This window comes from Phyllobates terribilis, unplaced genomic scaffold (genome assembly GCF_046119375.1).
Source record: "Phyllobates terribilis strain yellow unplaced genomic scaffold, ASM4611937v1 Scaffold_3__8_contigs__length_932513732, whole genome shotgun sequence".
In the NCBI taxonomy this organism is placed as follows: Eukaryota; Metazoa; Chordata; class Amphibia; order Anura; family Dendrobatidae; genus Phyllobates; species Phyllobates terribilis.
Genome location: NW_027362763.1, coordinates 925842357 through 925868759, shown reverse-complemented (window position 1 = coordinate 925868759; position 26403 = coordinate 925842357). Strand labels below are relative to the sequence as shown.

Here is a 26403-nt window from a genome sequence, read left to right as displayed (position 1 = left end):
AAAAAATCCCATTGTTTAATTGTACAAACGTTTTATGCCAATTTTAATCACGCACAGGTCTGACAGAAACATCGGAACCACGTTTTTTGAATGCTCACCTTTTTCCCATTACAATAGTATAACTTGCATAACTGAGGAATGACCGGGAACTGAGATAATGGATTCTGAGCTTCTGAGCGTCATAGAGGTTTCATATTTAATATCTATCTTCATGAATATTGGTGACGGTCCAGATGATATCTCCCTCTTGGATGTGGGACCCCCCCACACCAAGATATGGAATCTGAAGGATTTTTAGGTCTTCTGCAGCTGGGTGGGCTCGCAAAGCCGAGCCCCCCTTGTAAGGTAAATAAGGGGTGTTCCCCAGAGTTTTGGCTGCTTACTAAAAAGCAAATCGGCCATTTTCAGGTCATTCTTCTCAGGGACGTCGAACGCACGCACATCACGCGGCGTAAGAAGAATCACCTCTAATTTCCGGGGAGCCGTCCCCCCCACAGAATCTGAGACCATCACCTTGTGAAGCAGGTTTTGCTATTACTTATCCCTTTTATTTTAATAACTGTTGATGCATACATGTAAATTGTCTCCTTTATAATATCTTGTATATATTTTGTAAACACTGCCCACCTTTTGGGAGTAAATCATTAATTATTTACCAGTTTCTTTCTTCTTGTCCTATGTCGAGCAAACACGTTCCTCACCCGCTAATTCACGTTACCTAACGGGTACCCGATCCACCTGTTAAGCGATCGGTGGTGGCAGTATACCAGTATTTATGTGATATTGTGGTTTGAGGGTGGCTGGTCGGAGGTATATATACGTTCCTGGAAGGAACTGGTGGTATATATACGTCCTGTCACATCACATGCCACAATAGTCGACATAAATTAGAGCAGCTGCACCTGTGCTTATCCTCTGTCAATACCGTGTTTGACCAGCAGGATAAGGGGGCGCCAGAGAGCTGCAAGGTCTGACCCAAGAGTGGGTGTTGTTTTCCTGACAGAACCAACATGGATTCATGAGGAATCGCTCCTGCCAAACAAACCTGATTGACTTCTACGAGGAGGTTAGCTCTCGAGTAGATCAGGGGGAACCAGTGGATGTCGTGTATCTCGACTTCTCAAAAGCGTTCGATAGCGTGCCACATAATAGGTTGGTATACAAAATGAGAATGATGGGGCTGGGGGAAAATGTCTGCAAGTGGGTAGCTAACTGGCTAAAGGATAGAAGGCAGAGGGTGGTTATAAATGGAATATACTCAGATTGGGTAAGCGTCACTAGTGGGGTACCACAGGGGTCTGTACTAGTCCCAATGTTATTTAATATCTTTATTAACGACATAGTCAACGGGATAAATAGTAAAATATCAATATTTGCAGATGACACAAAGTTATGTAAAACAATTAATACAAAAGAGGACAGTGCAGACCTACAGAGGGATTTGGATAAGCTGGGTAGGTGGAGCATTAAATGGCAAATGAGGTTTAACGAGGAGAAATGTAAGGTCATACATATGAGAAGGAAAAATGGAAGTCACCAGTACTCACTGAATGGGAAACCATTGGGGAATTCAGAGATGGAGAAGGACTTGGGCATCTTGATTGATAGCAAACTAAATTGGAGTGCCCAAAGTCAGGCCGCTGCTGTAAGGGCAAACAGGGTAATGGGATGTATCAGAAGAGGTATAGCTGCAAAGGATGAGAACATTGTTCTTCCACTGTACAAAGCTCTGGTCAGACCACACTTGGAATACTGTGCTCAGTTATGGGCCCCAATATATAGAAAGGATATAAATGAGCTTGAAAAGGTACAAAGGAGGGCAACAAAATTAATAAGGGGAATGGAGGGACTGCAATACCCAGAGAGGTTGGCAAAACTAGGACTATTCAGCCTGGAAAAGAGAAGGTTGAGGGGGGACATAATAAATGTGTACAAATATGTTAGGGGACAGTATAGAGACCTTGCCCGGGATTTGTTCAAAAGGAGGGATATTACGGTAACAAGAGGGCATTCACTAAGACTGGAAGAGAAAAGGTTTCAGCACCAGCATAGGAAGGGGTTCTTTACGGTAAGAGCAGTGAGAATATGGAATTCACTGAGTGAGGAGACGGTAATGTCGGATTCACTAAACCAGTTCAAGCGGGGACTGGATGCTTTTCTAGATACCAGGCAGATTTCAGCATATACTTAAAAATAGAATAAAATAGTAGGTTGATACAGGGATTTATTCTGACTGCTGGTTTCAGAGTCGGGAGGGAATTTTTCCTCAGGTGAAGATTGGCTAAATCATTTGGGGTTTTTGCCCTCCTCTGGATCAACTTTAGCAATTACAGAACTAACAGGTCGATCTTGATGGACGCAAGTCTTTATTCGGCTTTACTAACTATGTAACTATGTAAGAGAATGCCAAGAGTGTGCAAAGCAGTCATCGAAGCAAAAGGTGGCTACTTTGAAGAACCTAGAATATAAGACATATTTTCAGTTGTTTCACACTTTTTTGTTAAGTATATAATTCCACATGTGTTAATTCATAGTTGTGATGCCTTCAGTGTGAATGTGCAATTTTCATAGTCATGAAAATATAGAAAAATCTTTAAATGAGAAGGTGTGTCCAAACTTTTGGTCTGTACTGTATATATACAGAGGGTGGAATAAGTATTTAACATGTCACCAATTTTCTAAGTAAATATATATCTAAAGTTGCTATTGACATGAAATTCTCACTAGATGTTGGTAACAACCTATCCAATCCACACAGGCAAAAAAATCAAACCATAGACGTCTATAAATTAAGTTATGTGTAATAATTATAAGTAACACAAGGAAAAAGTATTGAACACATGGAAATAAAGAGGTGTAAAAAGACATGGAAAGTCATGACACCAGCTGAAATCTATCAATAATTAGAACGCAATCCTGTCACTTAGTGAAAAATATCAGCTGGTTCAACTGATGTCCTATATAAAGGTGTCTCATTACCAAGGTGCCACACAAGAAACATCTCATGATAGGTAAAACCAATGAGCAATCTCAAGACTTTTGCAACCTTATTGTTGCAAAACATACTGATGGTATTGGTTACAGAAGAATTTCTAAACTACTGAAGACTCCAGTGAAAACAGTTGTGGTCATAATCTGGAAATGGAAAGAACATAATTTCACCTTAACCCAGCAATGAATAGGTGTTCCACGAGGATTTCTGACAGAGGAGTGAAAACAATTATCAGAAGAGTTGTCCAAGAACCACGGACCACCTGTAGAGAGCTACAGAAAGACCTAGAATCAGCAGGTAAAATTGTTTCAAAGAAACCTGTAAGTAAAGTAAATCACTCAACCACCATGACCTCTATGCAAGCTCAGCGCATAAGACTCCATTGTTGAACAAAAAGCATGTTCAAGCGCATTTAAAGTTTGCTAAGCAACATTTATTCATTCTTGATAAAAATAAACTGCCGCCATCTACCAGGATGATGAAAATAAAGTTATGGTGGACATTTCAGCAAGACAATGATCCCAAACATATAGCCAAGGAAACGGTCAATTGGTTTCAGAGAAAGAAAATAAACCTGCTAGAATGGCCCAGGCAATCACCTGACCTGAATCCAATAGAAAATGTATGGAAGGAACTAAAGCTCAGAGTTCATAGAAGGAGCCCATGGAACCTTCAGGAAGAATGGGCCAAAATCACACCTATGCAATGCATGCAACTAGTTTCTCCATAGAAGAGGCGTCTTGAAGCTGTCATCATCAACAAAGGCTTTTGTACGAAATATTAATTACATTTCAGTAAGCATGTTCAATACTTTTTCCCTGTATCATTTCTCATTATTACACATAACTTAATTTATGGACATCTATGGTTTGGTTTCTTTGACTGTGTGGTTTGGGTGGGTTGTTACTATCATCTGGTGATAATTTATGTAAGTAGCACCTTTAGAACTATATTTGCTTAGAAAATTGGTGAAAATTAGCATGTATAGTGCTGAGAGGTGTTTTTAATAAGCCCTGATTTTATGTCCAGGTTTTTGGAATGACTGGAAGAGCTGGGCAGGACTGGTCGTTCCCATCCTCCAATCCAGGAGGTGCAGTTGATCTAAAAGGGCAGCTGAACTACTCCATAATTGTCTGTTAGTGGAGTGTTTTGTCTCTGCCAGAGACTAGTAACTGGGCATTTGTGTGAATGGGTTAGCCCATGCTATCATAAAGATGGTTTATTTTCTGATTGCTTTTGTTTCATCTTTATGCTGGAGGCAAGGCTTTTTGTTTTCCCTTAAGTGAAAGTTTATGAAGTATAATAAACTTTCCTGTTTGCACAAAAAGGAGCTTCGTGCCTGTGTGGACCTAGTGACTACCAAAGAGTGAAATCCCCGAAATTGGTGCTTCGAATGTGAGCCATTTACAGGGGAATGGTTGGGTCTTTGATCCCAAGCGCCGCAACTGTCCTGCTGGCACACTGTCAGCCTTCCTCGGTTATCAGGAAGGGGTCTGTTCACCCTGGAGGCAGAGCTACCATGTGCACAGAGAAACTGTCCTAGTCTTATGGAGCATTGTGTTCTGGAGTAGTATAATGTGTGGGGACGCCAGATGCCGTATCTCCCATGTATTTCACTGCCCGGGGAACATGGGACGCTGTGTTCCCCAGTTGCCATGCAACGCAAGACGCTACTGTGTCTGGTACTGGGCAGTGGTGGGATTGTGTCCATTCTGCTGTGGAAGTTAGCAGGGAGTGGTTGTCTAGAGGTGAGCCAGAGGTATTCAACACATGATCATTTCTTCAGCATCAGGTGGGCTATTTAACCTTGTTCCCAGCACAGGTCTTATTTATTGCAGTTCATATGTGTTGTGGTGGTGAAAGATGCTTGCAGTATGGATTTCTCTCTTTCAGGTTGATCTTAGGGTTGGTTTCCTTTTCTCCTTGTGCTACACTCCTAGGATTTCTCGTACCTACCTACCTACCTGTTGTTGACCAGGCTCCGGCCATGTCATCAGACTCCAGCTGCCCGGCGACAATGGGCCTGGGAAGGGCTTTGGCAAGGTCCCATTTACTGGGAGCTGGGTGAAGAGTATCCTGGCCCTTTAAGGCTCGCCTAGCTGAGGCAGCTTGCGCAAAGTGTGTCTGTAGCTGTGCCTTTGCTGGTTTGGTGCCAGTCTTGCTGGGTCTCTCTGCGATTGCGCAGTCTGATTAAGGAGATCCTAAGGGATCAAGGGACACCGTTCATGTCCAAAGTAATGAGAGAGTTGTGCAAAGCCATACAAATTTCACAGCTCTGTATCTCTGTGTACCAACCGCAAAAGGATGGATTGGTGTAAAGGTTTAATAAAACCTTAAAAGCTATGTTGAAGAAAGTGGTAGTGAAGGATGGCGAGGACTGGGACTGTCTAATTCTATATCTGTTGTTCTCTATCAAGGAAGTTCCCCCAGCATCCACAGGTTTCTATAAGTTTGAATTGATGTATGGCCAACACCCCCGTGGACTCCTGGATATGGCAAAAGAATCCTGGGAAGATGAGATCACACCCTAGAGAAGCATGGTAGAGCATGTGACCCAGATGAAAGACAGGATTGCCAATGTGATGCCCATTTTGAAGAAGCACCTCCTTAAGGCACAGGAGGCATAGTCAAGAGTACAGTATATAATATGTCAGCTCGGGTGAGACAGTTCAACTCTGGGGATCGGGTAGTTGTGCTAGTACCCACAGAGGAAAGCAAGTTCCTGGCCAAGTGGCAGAGTCCCTATGACGTAGTTGAGAAGATTTGTGAAGTCAACTACAAAGTCCACCAACCAGGTAAAAGGAACCCCTACCAGGTTTACCATGTTAACTTGATCAAGCATTTTCAGGACAGATAATTTATGGAAGCTCCTTGTTTGTTGGCTAAGTCAGAAGCTAACGTGGAAGACGTCAAGATAGCAGAGACTTTGTCACGCTCCCAAAAGCAGCAGTAGCGGGAGCTTATTCACTGACATAGAGACCTCTTTTCTGAATTACAAGACCTCTCTCAGGTAATAGAGCATGAAGTTCTCAAGGAGCCTCATATTAAAGTTATCCTAAAGCCCTATCGGATCCCAGAAGCCCGGCAAGACATGATCTCATCTCATATCATGATGAAGCGGATGCCTAATCTGGGAGTTATTGAAGAGTCCAAAAGTGGCTGGTCCAGTCCCATAGTGTTGGTGCCAAAGCCAGATGGTGAGTGGCACTTCTGTATCAACTACAGTAAGCTAAATGAAGTAAGTCTGATGCCTACTCGATGCCCCTGGTGGATGAACTCTTCGAGAGACTAGGAACGACTTGGTACATTACCACCCTTGACCTCACAAAAGGTTATTGGCAAATCCCCCTGTCCAAGGATGCCAAGGAGAAGACAGCCTTCTCAATACCAGACAGATGTTACCAGTACGTCGGGATGCCTTTCAAGTTGCAGGAGGTTCCGGTCACCTTTCAAAGGGCCATGGATCAAGTCCTAGCTCCTAACAAAAAGTACACAGCGGCCTACCTGGATGACATGGTAATATTCAGCCATGATCCAGGAAGTCATCTGAGCAAAGTTCAGGTGATTCTTGATACTCTGAGGAAGGTTGGCTTTACGTCAACTAAAAGAAGTGTGTCATGGGGATGGAGGAAGCCAAGTATCTAGGCTACATGGTGGGCAGAGGTGAGATAAAACCGCAAATAAAGTAGAGGCGATTCAGAGTGGGTCACAACCCCTCTCGAAAAAGTGGGTCAGAGTGGTATGATACTGACGTGGTACTGCTGGAAACCAGTGGCCGAAGGAGCACAAGCAGGAACAGCAAGCGTTAGTAGAAGTTTTTAGAGTTAGCAAGGAGTTGTAGGAAACAATCCGTAGATGAATGAGAACAGTCTGGGTAAGAATGTTCAGGAGCTGTAGACTGGAACTAGGCTAACAGCTAGAAACAATACTCAAGCAATGAGTGAGAGGTCCATGTGGCTTTAAGTAGGCCCAAACAGGAAACAAGATGGATTCCATAGATTCAGAATCCACTATCTCAGTAAAGGGCAATTGCAGAACACATCAGCAGCCTCCAGTGGTAAGGAGTGAAACTGCAGCACAATTATTAAAGTGAACAATAGCAGCCACTAGTGGTCAAACTGTGAAAGGGCAACACAAATCCTGAAACAGAGTGTTTCCGGGCATCATGATCTACTACCGAAGACTTGTCCCTAACTTCACCAAGATAGCAGCCCCTCTGACTGATCTCCTGAAAGGTACGAAATCGTAATAGCTAAATGGTCCCCGGAAGCTGAAGCAGGAACTGAAGCGGGCCCTCTTCAGACAGACAGTGTTGGTGGCACCTGACTTCTCCAGGAAGTTTGTAGTCCATATGGACACATTGGATGTTGGACTGGGTACAATCTTGTCCCAGGAGATTAGCGGGGAGGAGCACCCTATCTTATAAATAAGTCAGAAGCTGTCCACATGTGAGAAGTGAACAACTACTCCATAGTGGAGAAAAAATGCCTGGCCATCAAATGGGCATTGGACACTCTTAGGTACTACCTGTTGGGAAAGAAATTTAGATTAGTGTCTGACCATGCTCCGCTGAGATGGATGTGGGAAAAGAAAGGGAACAATGCCTGGGTGATACAGTGGTTCCTAGCTTTCCAGGAGTCGACTTTAGCTTTCAGGTAGAACATAGGCCTGGGAAATAGCATGGGAATGCGAATGCTCTATCAAGGGTTCATTGTATGGTGGCAGAAGGTGCACAGCCCCCCCCCGCTTTGGGCAGAGGGGGGTATGTAAGAAGGCAGCTGGACAGGTCCTGGATGGCGTATATGTAACATAGTAACATAGGTTGAATAAAGACCTAGGTCTATCAAGTTCAACCTTCCTCCCCCAATTGTACTCCCTACACAAACACTACACTATTTGAAACCTGGAGAAGCAGGAGCCAGCATGTATAGTGCTGAGAGGTATTTTTAATGGACCCGGCTTTGGGTCCGGGTTTTAGGAATGATTGGAAGAGCTGGGCAGGACTTGTCATTCCCATCCCCCAATCCAGGAGTTGCAGCGGGTATAAAAGGCCAGCGGAACTGCTCTATAATGGTCTGTGAATGAAGGTGGAAAGACCTCTGGTGTTTTGTCTCTGCCAGAGACTAGGAACTGGACACTTGTGTGAACGGGTGAGCCCGTGCCATCATATGGACTGTTTATTTTCTGTTTGCTTTTGTTTCACCTTTATGGCAGAAGAAAGGCTCATTGATTTCCCTTATGTGAAAGTCTAATAAACTTTTCTGTTTGCACCAAAAAGCTTCATGAGAACCTGGCAACTACTACAGAGTGAAATCCCCACAATATATATACATATATATATATATATATATATATATATATATATATATATATACACACAGTTAGGTCCATATATATTTGGACAGAGACAACATTTTTCTAATTTTGGTTCTTGACATTACCACAATGAATTTTAAACAAAACAATTCAGATGCAGTTGAAGTTCAGACTTTCAACTTTCATTTGAGGGTATCCATATTAAAATTGGATTAAGGGTTTAGGAATTTCAGCTCCTTAACATGTGCCATCCTGTTTTTAAAGGGACCAAAAGTAATTGGACAATTGACTCCAAGGCTATTTCATGGACAGGTGTGGGCAATCCCTTCTTTATGTCATTCTCAATTAAGCATATAAAAGGCCTGGAGTTGATTTGAGGTGTGGTGCTTACATTTGGAAGGTTTTGCTGTGAAGTAAACATGCGGTCAAAGGAGCTCTCCATGCAGGTGAAACAAGCCATCCTTAAGCTGCAAAAACAGAAAAAACCCATCCGAGAAATTGCTACAATATTAGGAGTGGCAAAATCTACAGTTTGGTACATCCTGAGAAAGAAAGAAAGCACTGGTGAACTCATCAATGCAAAAAGACCTGGGCACCCACGGAAGACAACAGTGGTGGATGATCGCAGAATAATCTCCATGGTGAAGAGAAACCCCTTCACAACAGCCAACCAAGTGAACAACACTCTCCAGGAGGTAGGCGTATCAATATCAAAATCTACCATAAAGAGAAGGCTGTATGAAAGTAAATACAGAGGGTTCACTGCACGGTGCAAGCCACTCATAAGCATCAAGAATAAAAATGCTAGACTGGACTTTGCTAAAAAACATCTAAAAAAGCCAGCACAGTTCTGGAAGAACATTCTTTGGACAGATGAAACCAAGATCAACCTCTACCAGAATGATGGAAAGAGAAAAGTATGGCGAAGGCGTGGTACAGCTCATGATCCAAAGCATACCACATCATCTGTAAAACACGGCGGAGGCAGTGTGATGACTTGGGCATACATGGCTGCCAGTGGCACTGGGTCACTAGTGTTTATTGATGATGTGACACAGGACAGAAGCGGCCGAATGAATTCTGATGTATTCAGAGCCATACTGTGTGCTCAGATCCTGCCAAATGCAGCCAAACTGATTGGTCGTCCTTTCATACTACAGATGGACAATGACCCAAAACATAAAGCCAAAGCAACCCAGGAGTTTATTAAAGCAAAGAAGTGGAATATTCTTGAATGGCCAAGTCAGTTACCTGATCTCAACCCAATTGAGCATGTATTTCACTTGTTAAAGACTAAACTTCAGACAGAAAGGCCCACAAAATACAGCAACTGAAAACCACCGCAGTGAAGGCCTGGCAGAGCATCAAAAAGGAGGAAACACAGCGTCTGGTGATGTCCATGAGTTCAAGACTTCAGGCAGTCATTGCCAACAAAGGGTTTTCAACCAAGTACTAGAAATGAACATTTTATTTACAATTATTTAATCTGTCCAATTACTTTTGGTCCCTTTAAAAACAGGGTGGCACATGTTAAGGAGCTGAAACTCCTAAACCCTTCATCCAATTTTAATGTGAATACCCTCAAATGAAAGCTGAAAGTCTGAACTTCAACTGCATCTGAATTGTTTTGTTTAAAATTCATTGTGGTAATGTCTAGAACCAAAATTAGAAAAATGTTGTCTCTGTCCAAATATATATGGATCTAACTGTATATACAGTTGTGTGAAAAAGTGTTTGCCCCCTCCCTGATTTCTTATTATTTTGCATGTTCGTCACTCTTAAATGTTTCAGATCACAAAACAAATTTAAATATTAGATAAAGATAGCACAAGTAAGCACAAAATGCAGTTTTTAAATGAAGGTCTTTATTATTAAGGGAAAAAGAAATCCAAACCTACAGGGCCCTGTGGGAAAAAAATGATTGTCCTCTTCCTTAAAACATAAACTAACTCTAGTGTATCACATCTTTGGGATGTAGAGTTCAATTTCCCTAGCCACATACAGGCCTGATTACTGCCACACCTGTTCTCAATCAAGAAATTACTTAAATAGGACGTGCCTGACAACATTTTGAGAGGTGAAACATTTCATTGTCTATTTTTAAACAATATTTTACCTCACAAAATGAATCCTCTGCGATCCCCTGCTGTAATATCTGTACTGTCTTTTGCTTCCTCCCCTGCCCAGGAGATGTGGTATGATCAGATCATGTTTCGTACATGGTCAGACACAGCCAATTTTTAAAAAGAACTTTTGTTCGTGGGAAAAGCCCTTTAATACATTTGTTTGAGGGCTCCACTTTGTGTGGGTTTGTTACTGTGTATTCCATGGAAAAATTTGTATGAAAAATTCTAACATTTGTGGACATTCACTTTACAACATAATCTTATGCACAGTCTTTTTAATAGCTTTTTTTATGTTTTTTCAAAGATGACATACTGTTATTACTGCTATATTTTACTGCTAGTATGTATATTTTCTACCAGGCATTTAGCATATTATTTTTTGTTCTTTTCAGGTGCCGCCCAGTTAATGTGGTTTGAGAAGCTTTACGTTTGGCTTGTTTGTTTTGAGAAATATTTTTTGTATCCAGCAATCATATTAAATGCAGTTACTATGGAAGCCTCTTCAATAAGTGGTATCAAAAGGTTTGGAAAACAGTAAGTTATTTTCTTTTCTAGAATTATTTTAAAGGATAATAAAAATATTTATCCAGAGTTTTCTGACTAATGCATTCAATGAGATTTAAAACCTTTACCCCTTGTTACTGCATGTCTCTTATTGGATCACAAGTCTCTGCGGAGTGAGCTGATCAGACAAATTAAACGTTTAGTGATAGGTCCCAAAATTTCACTCACTAGTACTTGGTTTGAGTCTATTAGGTGTAAAACAGCTTGATATGCAGACTGTTTTCAATTTTATCTATTTCTCGTACTACATTTTTATCTGGTTTCCTGCTTTAATATTTATCCAGTTCTGGGATAACGGCAAGACTTTCAACATATTTATGTTTAAAGGGAACCTGTCATCTGGTTCATGCTGCCCAAACCACAGGCAGCATGAACCACAGCCATTCCTCACGATTGTAGCCAGGTATACTTTTCTTTAAAGTCTAGTCTGGCTCCAGCCTCCGGATGGTGCTGGACTAATCTTGTCTCCTGCTATGGCCTCTGGCTGGATCTTTAAAGTGCATCTTCTCTGAAATAATCTAGTGTTTCAGAGAGAAATATACAATGCCTGAAATCATGCACTAATGCTGTGTGCCGTTTGCCTTCTCCAAGTTCTTTTGCCTTACTCTGCATAAACTGTACACTGTGTGCAGAATTATTAGGCAAATGAGTATTTTGATCACATGATACTTTTTATACATGTTGTCCTACTCCAAGCTGCATAGGCTTGAGAGCCAACTACCAATTAAGTAAATCTGGTGATGTGCATCTCTGTAATGAGGAGGGGTGTTGACTAATGACAACAACACCCTATATAAGGTGGGCTTAATTATTAGGCAACTTCCGTTCCTTTGGCAAAATGGGTCAGAAGAGAGATTTGACGGGCTCTGAAAAGTCCAAAATTGTGAGATGTCTTGCAGAGGGTGCAGCAATCTTGAAATTTCCAAACTTTTGAAGCGTGGTCACCGAACAATCAAGCGTTTCATGGCAAATAGCCAACAGGGTCGCAAGAAGCATATTGGCCAAAGAAGGCGCAAAATAACTGTCCATGAATTGAGGAAAATCAAGCGTGAAGCTGCCAAGATGCCATTCGCCACCAGTTTTGCTATAATTCAGAGCTTCAACGTTACTGGAGAATCAAAAAGCACAAGGTGTGTGATACTCAGGGACATGGCCAAGGTAAGGAAGGCTGAAAAATGACCACCTTTGAACAAGAAACATAAGATAAAACGTCAAGAATGGGCAAAGAAATATCTTAAGACTGATTTTTCAAAGGTTTTATGGACTGATGAAATGAGAGTGACTCTTGATGGGCCAGATGGATGGGCCAGAGGCTGGATCAGTAAAGGGCAGAGAGCTCCACTCCGACTCAGACGCCAGCAAGGTGGAGGTGGTGTACTGGTATGGGCTGGTATCAAAGATGAACTTGTGGGACCTTTTCGGGTTGAGGATGGAGTTAAGCTCAACCCCCAGACCTACTGCCAGTTTCTGGAAGACAACTTCTTCAAGCAGTGGTACAGGAAGAAGTCAGTATCGTTCAAGAAAAACATGATTTTCATGCAGGACAATGCTCCATCACATGCATCCAACTACTCCACAGCGTGGCTGGCCAGTAAAGGTCTAAAAGAAGAAAAAATAATGACATGGCCCCCTTATTTACCTGATCTGAACCCCATAGAGAACCTGTGGTCCATCATAAAATGTGAGATCTACAGGGAGGGAAAACAGTACACCTCTCGGAAGAGTGTCTGGGAGGCTGTGGTAGCTGCTGCACGCAATGTTGATCGTAAACAGGTCAAGCAACTGACAGAATCTATGGATGGAAGGCTGTTGAGTGTCATCATAAAGAAAGGTGGCTATATTGATAACTAATTTTTTTGGTTTTTGTTTTTGCATGTCAGAAATGTTTATTTCTAAATTTTGTGCACTGATATTCGTTTACCTGGTGAAAATAAACAAGTGAGAGGGGATTATATTTGGTTTTTATTAAGTTGCCTAATAATTTTGCACAGTAATAGTTATCTGCACAAACAGATATCCTCCTAAGATAGCCAAATCTAAAAAAAACCCACTCCAACTTCCAAAAAAATTAAGCTTGGATATTTATGAGTCTTTTAGGTTGATTGAGAACATAGTTGTTGATCAATAATAAAAATAATCCTCTAAAATACAACTAGCCTAATAATTCTGCACACAGTTTATATACTTTAATATATTGTCAAAACAAGTTGCATGTAGCAGGCAAGCCAGAGTCAAAAATCAGGAAGGAATACAAAACAGATGAGATTAGGATTGATCGGGTCCAAATCAGGAAAGAGCAGTAGATATAGCACCAGAATTGTACCGGTGAATCAAACACAACAACCAGCAACTCCCAGTATAACGCTGGAAGTTTAAAGAGGACCTGTTACCAGGTGAAACAAGTGGCCAGTTTTTGCTTGTATTTTATCCTCACTGTTCCCCTCAGAATTCATTTTTTCTTGGTTGCGAATTCTTACCGTTTTTGCGAAGAGTGTATTGCACACAGGGTAATTTTGTAGAGCAACATAAAGACTTGGCCCCCAGAGAATCCTGTGATGTCCCCTTGGTGCCGGGTTTTGGAGTAAAGAATAAGGAACTGGTTTGGTGTAGCCCAGTTATGTATTAAACTTTTCTTAATGGCCCTGATCAAGTTTGACTCAAATTTCTGAAATTCACTGTTCCATGCAAATTTGAACAATTTACAATTTGATTAGTGAAAATCATAAAAAAAAGAAATAATGCCTGGTGCCATTTCATACGCTTCCACACAGATGTCCCCATAATTGCCCTGCAGCAATCAGATCACATGGTGTAGCCCAGGCAATCAGTGAGGGTATAATAGTCAGTATAAAAGATAGGGGCTAGCCAAGGAAAGCCAATTTATGCATTTACTGTGTAGGGATAGGAGCTCAGAGCACACAGGATAGGGATAGAAAAATACTTAATGTGATTGTGGTAGACTAGTTTGAAAATGGGAGTGATAATCTCAGTCTGTGAATACTAATCCAAACATTCAAGTGATATATAGGGAACTGATATAGCTGTATAGTCACTCAGCGTGACTATGAATTGATTTATCTCTGATATGTTGTAGTAACAGCACTTTAATAGGGTTTTTGTTAACACAGTGCAAGAAAGGCATGTCAGAGTTAAACCCCTCATTGCTAATTTTTAAACTTGTAGCAAAATCTGAATTCAGAGTTTGTTGTGGTGTCACCTAAAGGGGTAATCTTATCTCCAAAATCCTTTCCCAACATGTAGCAGGTGTAATATTAGCAAATATCTCCTACTAGAAATATAGTATAGTTCCTCTGATAAGCTATGTCGCTTACACCATATGCAGGGCATTGTAGTAGCTTAGATATCCATGGTCACAACCACTCATATAGTGACAGCTAGTTGTTAGTGGTCGTAACCTGGGGTTTCTAAGCTAATGCAGTGCACATAGAATGAGCGACATAGCTTATCAGGAGTACTATACTACATTTCTAATTCTTGGTATTTGCCAACATTATTATTATTAGGGTATGCTTACATCTGCATATACTAAGTAGATGCGATTCTGAGCCTGAAAAGTTGGAGAGTGTCAGGCAAGTGTCATGTTTTTTTCCCACGTTGCATCCGTATGCCATGTGAGTGCTATGCAAGTGTGTGTTTTTCCTTCACCTACCACGTATAACATGTCTATGCAATTCATATGCAATGCGTTTTGAACATCAGCTTTAATATACAGCAATTCTCTGTCATTTATATAGTAACTTTGCATACTACACCCATGGCTGTTACTGGAATAACCAACGCGTGCTCAGTTGAGAAGGGATTGGCCCATCCCCTGAAATGGACATCACTGATGACACTTTGTTTCAGAGTGAGGAATGTAGTTGCGGCAGTGATCGCAGCCCCGGCCCTCTGATGACGTCCTGTTTGGGTATCCCAGCATGCACTGGGAATTCTCAAACAAAATGTTAAGAGGATGGAAGTTAAAAACAAAAATTAAAGTGCTCATTTTTTAGACTGGATCTGAACAAACACAGCTGTCCTTTTGGCCATGAACCATAAGATTGAAGTTCCACATCAGAATTAGATCCTGTTGTTTAATTGTTGTATTTCAATACTTTATTTTGTTTGTGTTTCTACAGATTGGATGCATTTTTGATAACAGTGTCCGGAATGAAATTACTGCGATCCTGTTTCTGTAATCCTTCACAGCAATATATCGCATTAGGATTTACAGTTATACTTTTTCAGTTTGATTACAATTCTATTTCGGAAAGTTTTTTATTGGATTTTTATTTTATTTCGATCCTGTTTTACAAGGCAAGTATATCTATGTATATGTATGAACCTTTCTCAAGCATTGACATGATTGTGCATACAAGGTATATATAGAAGAATTCCATCATTGAGCTTTTTATACATTATTTACAAAAAAACATTAAAAAGCATCACATTACAATTTATGCAGTGTCTGTTAATAGACAATATAAGTGAAATAAAGTGCTTCAGTCTTAAAGTGCATGCTAGAAACTTGTCATCATATTAATTTAGTGTATTCATACTTAATTAGTGCCATAATTAGATCATGTATTCTCTATAATTTGACATGACTCACCCACATGATTCCTGCTACATGGTACATTATTCAAATTAATCGTGCCATTATCGTCATGTATACAGCGCTACTGCGCATGTCCTATCATGTGATCACAATTGAGCCAATCGGATTTCAACCAGGTCAAAGCGCAATCGCGCAAGCGCAGTAGCCGTAAAATAGCGCGATCGTCATCTTTAAAATGGGAAAAATTTACTGGCAAGCTTAGACCTGCATATTTAACATTTTTATGAGAGTGAATACAATTTCTACCATGGGGAAAATGCCTTTACTTATTGTATGAACTTTATAATAGTTTGATTAAGGTTTTTAGTAGGATTTTTATTAATAAGCCAAGCTTAGTGCACTTCATAGTACATAACAGCAATCATTTGAATACCATGTCTTTTTCAATAGAGTTCAGGGAAAAGCCTACATAACAGCATATACTGTCCTATCCCTGGCATTTTGAACACACCCCCATATGGAGGTCATTTCAGGTGCCTGTAGCACAGTGACAGAAAAATAGCAGAAAAAGCCAGCTCACCGTCTGATGGGGTCCAGCATGCACGGACAACGCTCTGACAGGCAAAATTGAAGTAAAAGGAGTAGTCCCACTTCTGGTGAAATCCGTAAAAATCCTCTTTAATTCACAGTATTAAAATTCCATATACAAAAAGAGGGCAGCGCAGAATCACAGGTCAGGCCTCTCCCACCATGTTACACAATGGGGAATCCACGGACATATTTATATAGAAAGTGGCTTAAATTCCTCTTATGTACAGTTAGGTCCATATATATTTGGACAGAGACAACATTTTTCTAATTTTGGTTCTAGACATTACCACAATGAATTTTAAACAAAACAATTCAGATGCAGTTGAAGTTCAGACTTTCAGCTTTCATTTGAGGGTATCCACATTAAAATTGGATGAAGGGTTTAGGAGTTCCAGCTCCTTAACATGTGCCACCCTGTTTTTAAAGGGACCAAAAGTAATTGGACAGATTAAATAATTGAAAATAAAATGTTCATTTCTAGCACTTGGTTGAAAACCCTTTGTTGGCAATGACTGCCTGAAGTCTTGAACTCATGGACATCACAAGCTTGGACAGAGCAGGATATATGGCTATATATGAAAACTAATAGGTCTGCATGATGAAATTCAATTTGAATTCAACATTTAATTCCTCTGATTTAAGAGTATTTAGTTTATAAATCCACTCTAGTTCTTTGTATTTCAGAAGTTGGACTCTGTCTCCTTTGTAATACATCTATAATTCTAAACCTGAGTAGTTTCTCCATGTGGCTCATCTCAAAGAAATGCTAAATGCTAAAGAAATCCAGTCTCTTCTTCCTTATGGTATAACGGTGGTGATTGATACGTGTCTTGAAATCCCAAGTAGTTTCACCAATATGCCATAAGGAACAAGGACACTGTAGGAAGTAGACATATTCTGATTGCATGTCAGATAATGCTCTATATTGTAGTTTACACCCATTGCATGGTGGGTGAAGGTACAGTTTTATTTGCCAAATGCCAGAATAAAGAGAGTGAGAGAATGTTTTAAGGCATTTTTATTACTTACTGTAATTCAAGATTTTTTTTTTTTTTTTTTTTTTAATGTCGTTCCCCTTGTGGTAAAATTGATAAGGCAGCTTTATTCTTTGGGTCAGTATGATTACAGCGATACCACATTTATATCATTTTTTATGCTTTGCCGCTTTTACACAATTTAAACTAATTTCTAGAAAAAAGTATTGTTTTTGCATCGCTTTGTTCTGAGAGCTATAACTTTTTTATTTTTCCACTGATGGAGCTGTGTAGCAGCTTTTATTTTGCAGGACAAGATGACGTTTTCAGCTGTACCATTTTTATTTCCATTTGACTTTTTGATCTTGTTTTATTCCACTTTTTGTTCAGCGTTATGATGAAAAAGCATAATTTTAGGCTCAGTTTTTTATTATTTTTTTACAGTTTGCACAGAAGGGGTTAACAAATGTGACAGTTTAATAGATCAGGTTTTTCCGGAAATGGTGATACCAAATATGTGTACTTTTTTTGTTTTTACATAAATATACATATTTATTGATTCAATATTTTTTCTTTTTATAACTTTATTTTGTGATATTTTTTTTTTAATAGTTTTAACCCCTTTACTCCCCAATGCTATGTGCACCTTCTTGACCAGGCCAAATTTTACAATTATGACCACTGTCATTTTATGAAGTAATAACTCTGGAACGCTTCAACGGATCCCACTAATTCTGAGACTGTTTTTTCGTGACATATTGTACTTCATGATAGAGGTAAAATTTCTTCAATATGAAATATGTTTATTTACGAAAAAATTAAAATGTGGTGAAAATGTAGCAATTTTCAAACTTTGAATTCTTATGCCCTTAGAGATATGTCACATAAAAAAGTTAATAAAATTTCACACATGTCTATTTTACATCAACACAATCTTTGAAACAATTTTTTTTCCCTTAGGAAGTTATAAGGGTTAAAATTTGACCAGCAATGTTACTTTAGACCCAAATTTTTTATTTTCACAAAGGTAACAGGAAAAATTGCACCTTACAATTTGTTATGCAATTTCTCCTGAGTACGCAGATACCCAATATATGGAGGAAAACTACTGTTTGGGCACACGGCATGGCTCAGAAGGGAAGGAGCACCATTTGACTTTTTGAACCCAAAATTTGCAAGAATCATTAGCAGTCACCATGTCCCATTTGAAGAGCCCCTAATGTGCCTAAACTGTGGAAATCCCCCACAAAAGACCTAATTTTGGAAACCAGACCCCTCACGGAATGTATCTAGATGTGTGGCGAGTACCTTGAACCCCCAGCTGCTTCACAGAAGTTTATAACATTGAGATGTGAAAAGAAAATATCTAATTTTTCCCACAAAAATGTTATTTAACCCCAATTTTTTATTTTCACAAGGGTAGCAGGAGAAGTTACACCATACAATTTGTTGTGCAATTTCTCATGAGTATGCAGATACCCCATATGTGGGGGAAAACTACTGTTTGGGCGCACGGCAGGGCTCAGAAAGGAAAAAGTGACATTTTGGAAAGCAGACTTTGATGGAATGGTCTACGGGTGTCATGTCGTGTTTGGGGAGCCCCTGATGTACCTAAAAAAGTGGAAACCCCTGACAAGTGACCCCATTTTGGAGACTAGACCCCTCAAGGAATTTATCTAGATATGTGGTGAGCACCTTATTGTAAAAAATATATATTTTTCCCACAAAAATTTAGTTTTACACCCAATTTTTTTCATTTTCACAAGGATAGCAGGAGAAAATGGACCTCAAAATATGTTGTGCAATTTTGCGGTTGAAAACTACTTTTGCAAACTGCTGTTGTAGTAATCAGTACATTGTAGTGACCAGTACGATGTAGTGTTCAGTACACTGTAGTGCCCAGTATGCTGTAGTGCCAAGTACATTGTAGTGACCAGTACGTTGTAGTGCATAGCTCATGCTTCTGGAGCCATGCAGTCGTGAATTAGACGGGCTCTCATCACTACAGAAATGCCAAATATGTGGATGCTAAATGTCGTTTAGGCACACTTGGGCTCAGAAGGGAGGGAGGCATTTGGATTTGGGAGTGCAGAATTCGTTGGATTTATTTTGGTGGGTAAGGAGCAATAGCGCTTTTCCAGAGCCTTTGTACCACCTGTAACATGGAAGCCCACTATATTTCTGTTAACAGATGACGGACCTAAGTGGGGAATTTTTTTTTTGATTGAGTTGAAACTTTTACATAACATTTTGGATGTAATGTACATTGGCGATACCAAACATGTGTATTTTTATTTATTTATCTATTTTTACATAAAATTAAAAATGTATCAGTACAATATATACATATATATATATTATTTTCTGATTTTTAAAAAAATATTTTTACAATTTCTATTTCTTTTTTTACTTTCTTGCTTAGTCTCACTATGAGACTTTCACGTTTAGCAGTCTGATTGCTGTTATAAAGCATACCAATTCAGAAGCATTGCTATTTGCTATGCTTTGTAACTGTCAGTTCGGCACTGACACTGTTATGATCTGCAACATGTACTAAGGAAAGATAAGGGAAAGCTGTCCCTACAGTAAGACTAAGCTGAATCCCTATGATGTAGTGGGCTGCCTGTTCCTAGCGAAGAGACCCGCCTTAGTCCTCGGCTAGTCTGAACGAAGACCTATAGCATAAGGGAGGGGTCCCTAAAAGAACTAAGGACTGGGACAAAAATGGGACTCCTCCTAAACAGAGAAGTTGTTGCAGAACACAAAAAGACAAACTGACAAAAAGGTACCTAAGGTTCCAGAAGGACCAAGCGAACTGACAGAGAAAGGCACAAAAGCACCTGGCTAGAGAAACAGTCAAACACTGAAGTCCAGCACAGCCAGGAGGGCGGAGCTGGAATGTAAAGGCAGGTGGTTACGTGACCTCAAAACACAAGATGGAAAAACAAACAGGAGGGTTCTAACAGTACCCCCGTTTTTATGAGGATCCTCCGACTCCTCCAGGTCCAGGCCTATCTGGAAACCTCCTGTGGAAAGATCTAACAAGCCTAGGAGCAGAGAAATCATCCGCCCTTACCCAGGAGGTATCTTCGGGACCAAAACCCTTCCAGGAAACAAGATACTGTAATCTCCCTCTATGCCACCTAGAATTCAGGATGCGAGAAATTTCATATTCGCCGTCTTCCACCACAGGAGGAACGGTGACAATGGAATCCCTATCTGATACATCAGCCTTTTTCAACAAGGAAACATGAAACATAGTCCAGGAAGTAGGGATATCCAACCTAACCGCAGACGGGTTAATAACCTGTAGCACTTTAAATGGACCAACAAGCTTAGGACCCTGCTTTTTAGAGGGAATCCTCAACTACAGGTTCTTTGAGGACAACCAAACCATGTCACCCACAGTAAACAAAACCTCCTTACGTTTCCTGTCAAAATACTTCTTAGACTTCTCGTTAGCCTCTTGAAGGTTGCAACGTACATTAGTCCAAACTCTCTCCAAATCACCGGAAAAATTCTCCTCCTCCGGCACCGCCGACCCCAATTTGGAGAACGAATCAAAAGACGGATGTCTCCCAGTATAAAAAGAAAAGGAGAACACCCAGCAGAGGAGGATGTATGATAGTTAAGAGCAAATTCTGCGAGAGGCAGAAACTCAGACCACACCTCTTGATTGTCTGCCACAAAACAAGGCAAAAACTGTTCTACATCCTGGTCCTTTCTTTCAGTCTGTCCATTAGACTCAGGATGATACCCATATGAAAATAACAAATGGACTCCCAACCTGTCACAAAAAGCACGCCAAAAGCGAGCCACAAACTGAGGTCCTCTATCAGAAACAATATCAGTGGGAACGCCATGAAGCTTGACAATCTCCTTAACAAACGCCTTAGCGAGTGTCTTGGCGCGGGGCAACTTAGTGAATGGAACCAAATGACACATCTTACTAAAAAGGTCCACGACCACCCAGATGACAGTAAAACCCTCGGACACAGGAAGATCAGTAATAAAATCCATTGTGAGATGCGTCCAAGGCGCACTAGGAACCTCCAGAGGGCAAAGCAACCCTGCAGCAGGAGTATGTGAAGCCTTTGACCTAGCACGCACAGTACATTGTCGCACCCACTTGATGACTTCCTTCTGACATCCAGGCCACCAAAAACTGCAACTGATAAGTCTCTTAGTCTCCAAAATTCCTGGATGACCTGCCAACCGAGACTCATGACACTCCACAAACAAATCTCTCCTAAAGGCTCTAGGCACGAACAACCTCCCATGGGGAGTGTTAGATTGAGCATCATCTTGATCTTTCAGAATCCCATTCTCCAAAACGGAGTCCAATGCCACCACCACAACTCCTTTCTGTAAAATGCTCTCCTCCTCCTTGGCACCGACTGTAGGAGAGAAGCTGTGAGATAAAGCATCAGCTTTAACATTCTTAGTACCAGGGATATAGGTAACAGAAAAATGAAACCGAGAAAAAAAAAGTGCCCACCTAGCTTTACGGGCATTCAAGCGCTTGGCAGCATCCAGATAGATCAAATTCTTATGATCTGTGAACACCTGAATAGGAAATCTAGCGCCTTCCAAAAAATGACGCCAATGTTTAAACGCGAGTTTAATAGCCTGCAACTCCCGATTTCCAACATCATAATTCAGTTCGGTTTCCGAAATTTTTTTCGAAAAGAAGGCACAAGGATGTACTCCATCCCTGTTCTCCTGAGACAAAACTGCTCCGACCCCCACCGATGAAGCATCAACCTCGACCAAAAAAGGCTTGGTCTCATCAGGCTGCATAAGGATAGGGGCAGAACTGAACCTCTCTTTGAGATACTCAAATGCTTCAATGGCCTCAGTAGTCCACTGGGCCGTATTCGCACCTTTCTTGGTAAGATCGGTTAGAGGCTTAACAATTACAGAAAAATTCTTAATGAATTTCCTGTAATAATTGGCAAAACCCAAAAATCTCTGTATAGATTTCAAACCAATAGGTCTAGGCAATTCCTGCACAGCCTGAACCTTCACCGGGTCCATCTGAAAGCCCTCGCTGGAGACAATGTAGCCCAAAAAACTAATTTTCTGCACAGCGAACTCACATTTCTCCAGCTTAGCAAAGAGTGAATTATCACTCAATAACTGCAAAGCTTCACATACACTCTGCCAATGGGACTCTAAATCTGGTGAATAAATCAAAATGTTATCCAAATACACAACCACATTCTTACCAATCAAAGGACTCAGGATGTCATTAATAAGGTTCTGAAAAAATGCCGGTGCATTGGTAAGACCAAAAGGCATCACCAGATTCTCAAAATGACCTACTGGAGTGTTAAAAGCAGTTTTCCATTCATCACCCTCCTTCACTCATAACAAATTGTATGCCCCCCGGAGATCAATTTTAGAGAACCACTTGGCCCCCACCAACTGGTTAAACAAGTCAGGAATTAACGGCAATGGGTAGGAATTGTGTACGGTAATCTTTTTAATATCACGAAAATCCAGACATGGACGTAAACCCCCTTCCTTTTTTTTAGCAAAGAAAAATCCAACTGCCACAGGCGACTTAGAAGGTCTAATGTGACCAGCAGCCAGGCTAGTCTGTATGTACTCCTCCAAGGCCTTTCTTTCAGGAATAGTCAAATTAAACAAGCGACTCTTGGGAAGAGTAGCTCCAGGAACAAACTCAATGGCACAATCATAATCCCTATGAGGTAAAACTTGCGACTCCTTCTTTGAAAAAAACCTTCAAAAATCTTGAATAGGTAAAGGTAATTCTCTTTTTTCCACAGCCGCAATGCGACCATTACAACATTTATCATAGCACTTCGTACTCCAAGACTTAATCACATTAGTAGACCAGTCCAGTAAAGGATTGTGCAGTTTTAACCAAGGCAAACCTAAAACGACCGGAGAGGGTAAATTATCTAATACAACCAAGTCCAAAATTTCTTAGTGAACTCCATTGATAGTGAGGGGAAATGCAGCAACCTTGTGAGTAATACATTTCAAGGGAGTGTTATCAATTGCAATCACAGAAATAGGTGATGACAAAGGTTTGGATTTCAATTTAAGGTTTTCCAAAAACCCTTTATCAATCACATTAAGTGTTGAACCACAATCCACAAATACCTGAAATTCAATCAAATTTTCCTGTAAAGTAATACTCCCAGAAAGAAATACTCCTGCAGAGCGTAAACAAGCTATATGGGCGTAACTGACTTTTTTTTTCTTTACTTAATCAAAGCTCACAATACTTAATCAAATGGTCAGCTTTACCACAATAAAGACACAATCCCTCGGCGAACCTCCGGTCTCTTTCCTGAGAGGAGAGCGACTTTGCCCCAACCTCCATCGGTTCTCTGCCATCAGAGCAGATTTTCTGGGGACTAGGACCTGACATTACAGGAGTCTTTACCTCATTCTGTCTAAATCTCAGTCTCCTGTCCACACGAACAGCTAACTGCATGGCATCCTGCAGAGTCTCAGGTGCGGAGAATGCAATTAGCAAATCCTTAACCTTTTCACTTAGACCAGCAAGAAATAAACATTTCAGCGCAGGATCATTCCATTTGACTTCTGAAGCCCATCTCCTGAAGTGTGTGCTATAATTTTCAACATCATCTGACCCCTGATTCAAACGCCTGAGTTCTGCCTCAGCAGATGAGACTCTGTCAGGATCATCATATAATAAACCCATAGCAGAAACAAATTCTTCTACAGACCTTAACCACGGATCATTAGGTTGGAAAGAAAAGGCCCACCCCTGTGGTTCATTGCGCAAATGTGACATAATAAAACCAATGCACTGTGATTCATTCTCAGAGGACCTTGGTCTCAAATGAAAATATAACAAACAAGCATTTTTAAATGAAAAAAAATCTTGCTGTTTACCATAAAAAACATCAGGAAGTCCTACCTTGGGTTCCACAAAATATGCTCCAGAACAGCTACTCACGTGTTGCTGAAGCTCGGCCACCTCCAGAGACAATCCATGCAGGCGTTGAGCCAAATCCTGGACGGAAACTATACTGATCCCCGAATTTCTTTCCTTTTAGTTTTTTAGGCTTGACTTACTGTTATGATCTGCAGCATGTACTAAGGAAAGATAGGGGAAAGCTGTCCCTACAGTAAGACTAAACTTAATCCCTATAATGTAGCGGGCTGCCTGTTCCTAGCGAACAGACCCGCCTTATTCCTCGGCTAGTCTGAACGAAGACCTATAGCATAAGGGAGGGGTCCCTTAAAGAACTAAGGACTGGGACAAAAATGGGACACCTCCTAAATGGAGAAGTTGTTGCAGAACACAAAAAGACAAACTGTCAAAAAGGTACTAGAGGTCCCAGAAGGACCAAGCGAACTGACAGAGAAAGGCACAGAAGCACCTGGCTAAAGAAACAGTCAAACACTGAAGTCCAGCACAGCCAGGAGGGCGGAGCTGGAATATAAAGGCAGGTGGTCACGTGACCGCAAAACACAAGATGGTAAAAAAAACAGGATGGTTCTAACAGACACAAGTTAGTTAGATCATACGCAGTGCACAATCTAACTAACTTGCCTGGTGACCCGGATGTCGTCATGATGACATCGGGTCACCATGGCAATGATAGGGACAAGCGGAGTGCCTCCCTTTGGATGCCTGCTAAATGCTGTGATCGCCAGCGATCGCAGCATTTAGGTTGTTAAAGTGCCGGGTGTAAGCTGTCAGAATCAGCTGACACCAGGCGGTGATCGCGCATGCTCAGCCCCTGTTCGCGCAAAATCGCCTGGACGTACTCAGTACATCCAAAGTTGGGGGGCACATCCCATCTAGAACGCACCGAGTACGTTTAAGGTCGGGAAGGGGATAAATTTAAAAAAAACTATATATTTTTGGTATCTGCTTACTCGTACTGATCTGGAGACTCATATTTCCAGGTCATAATATTTTTTTTGTATTCTTTAAAAGTGGTTTCATTGTTCACGTATGTATTATCGAGTGTGGTCTAGATATCCACACGTGTCTGTATATCATTAATTTCATGATGTCATGGGTGAGGAGCAGCTATTCTGTGATAAGTTCTGATTAAGACCGGTAGGTCGAAACGCGTATACTAGGCTTTGTTGCCCTGTCATGATGTTATTTAAAATGGATTTCTAATACAGTGGATTCAATTTTACTGAAGAGTTCAGATTTTTCATTTTCCTTTTTGAATGGGATTATATGAGCTTTACTGTTACTGTACCTACAAATCTATGAGTACTAAACATTTTTATTTGTCACTATAAGTATATGGTACTTTAAAACTGTATTAAGCTAAATCTATTAATTGTTTTTTTTTTGTTAAAATACATTGGAATTTTTATTGAGCATACCATGGCAATGTATTCATAGGATTACATATCAATGTAAGAACTATAAGCAGTTAATAAGGAGCAAGCACACTAGATAACAAAGAAAAAGTAATGCCATTGTCTAAGGAAGTTTGTTTAGAGAATTAACTGATTCCTTGTCTGTAGAACATTGTGTAGGCCATGGCTCTAATGCAGGTCAATTTTAGTGTTCACTTTGTAGCTGTAAGGCTTCATTCACACGTTCATGTTGCTTTTACCTGTTCGACTTTTTTTTATAACACATGCCCTTTATAATCGATGGTGCTATCCTACTGTCTGTATTCTTTCACGGACTATGTGTCCGTTGCAAAACTCACATAGACATGTCAATTTTTTCCGGTATCAAGCATGAAAAGTGCCTTTACAAGTATATGGGTCAGTGAAAAATGTGTACAACATACGGATGTGCCATACATGTGCAGTCCATATATAACATTGCAAAGGATATGAGAAGCTTTGTAATGTATTTATTTATCCATCTGTGAAAAACACTGGTGACACACTGATGCAAAAAGATGGACACACTATTGACATACTGATCCAAAACACTGATGACACAGTTTTTTTCACGTACATGTTTATACATGGACGTGTGAATGAGGCTTAATTTTTACACATGGTGATCTAAGTTCAACTAAATTCAGTTGAACCATTGGAAAACAGACTATCTTTTAATATAATAATTTTTACCTTTTTTATATTCTCTCCTAGATATTGGACCTTCTTCGAAAGCTACAGTATGTCTTCGCATATATTGCACCATGGCAAATAGCTTGGGGATCATCATTTCATGTATTTGCACAGTTTTTTGCTGTGCCCCGTATCCTTTTGATATTTGAACATAAAAAAAATGAAACTACAAAAGTATCTAATTAAAAATTTTAAACTGGCAAAATTCAATGAATAATT

At 40.4% G+C, this 26403-nt stretch overlaps 1 protein-coding gene across 1 annotated transcript in view; it reads left to right on the top strand.

Annotated features, from left to right (window-relative positions):
• LOC141257813 (pecanex-like protein 2) overlaps positions 1–26403 on the top strand; it is a 1433759-nt gene that overhangs the window by 898666 nt on the left and 508690 nt on the right. Inside the window, exons 19-21 of the mRNA XM_073672817.1 lie at positions 10827–10968; positions 15138–15315; positions 26206–26314. Of these exons, the coding sequence (XP_073528918.1) occupies positions 10827–10968; positions 15138–15315; positions 26206–26314 (429 nt within the window). The remainder of the gene's footprint in view (positions 1–10826; positions 10969–15137; positions 15316–26205; positions 26315–26403) is intronic.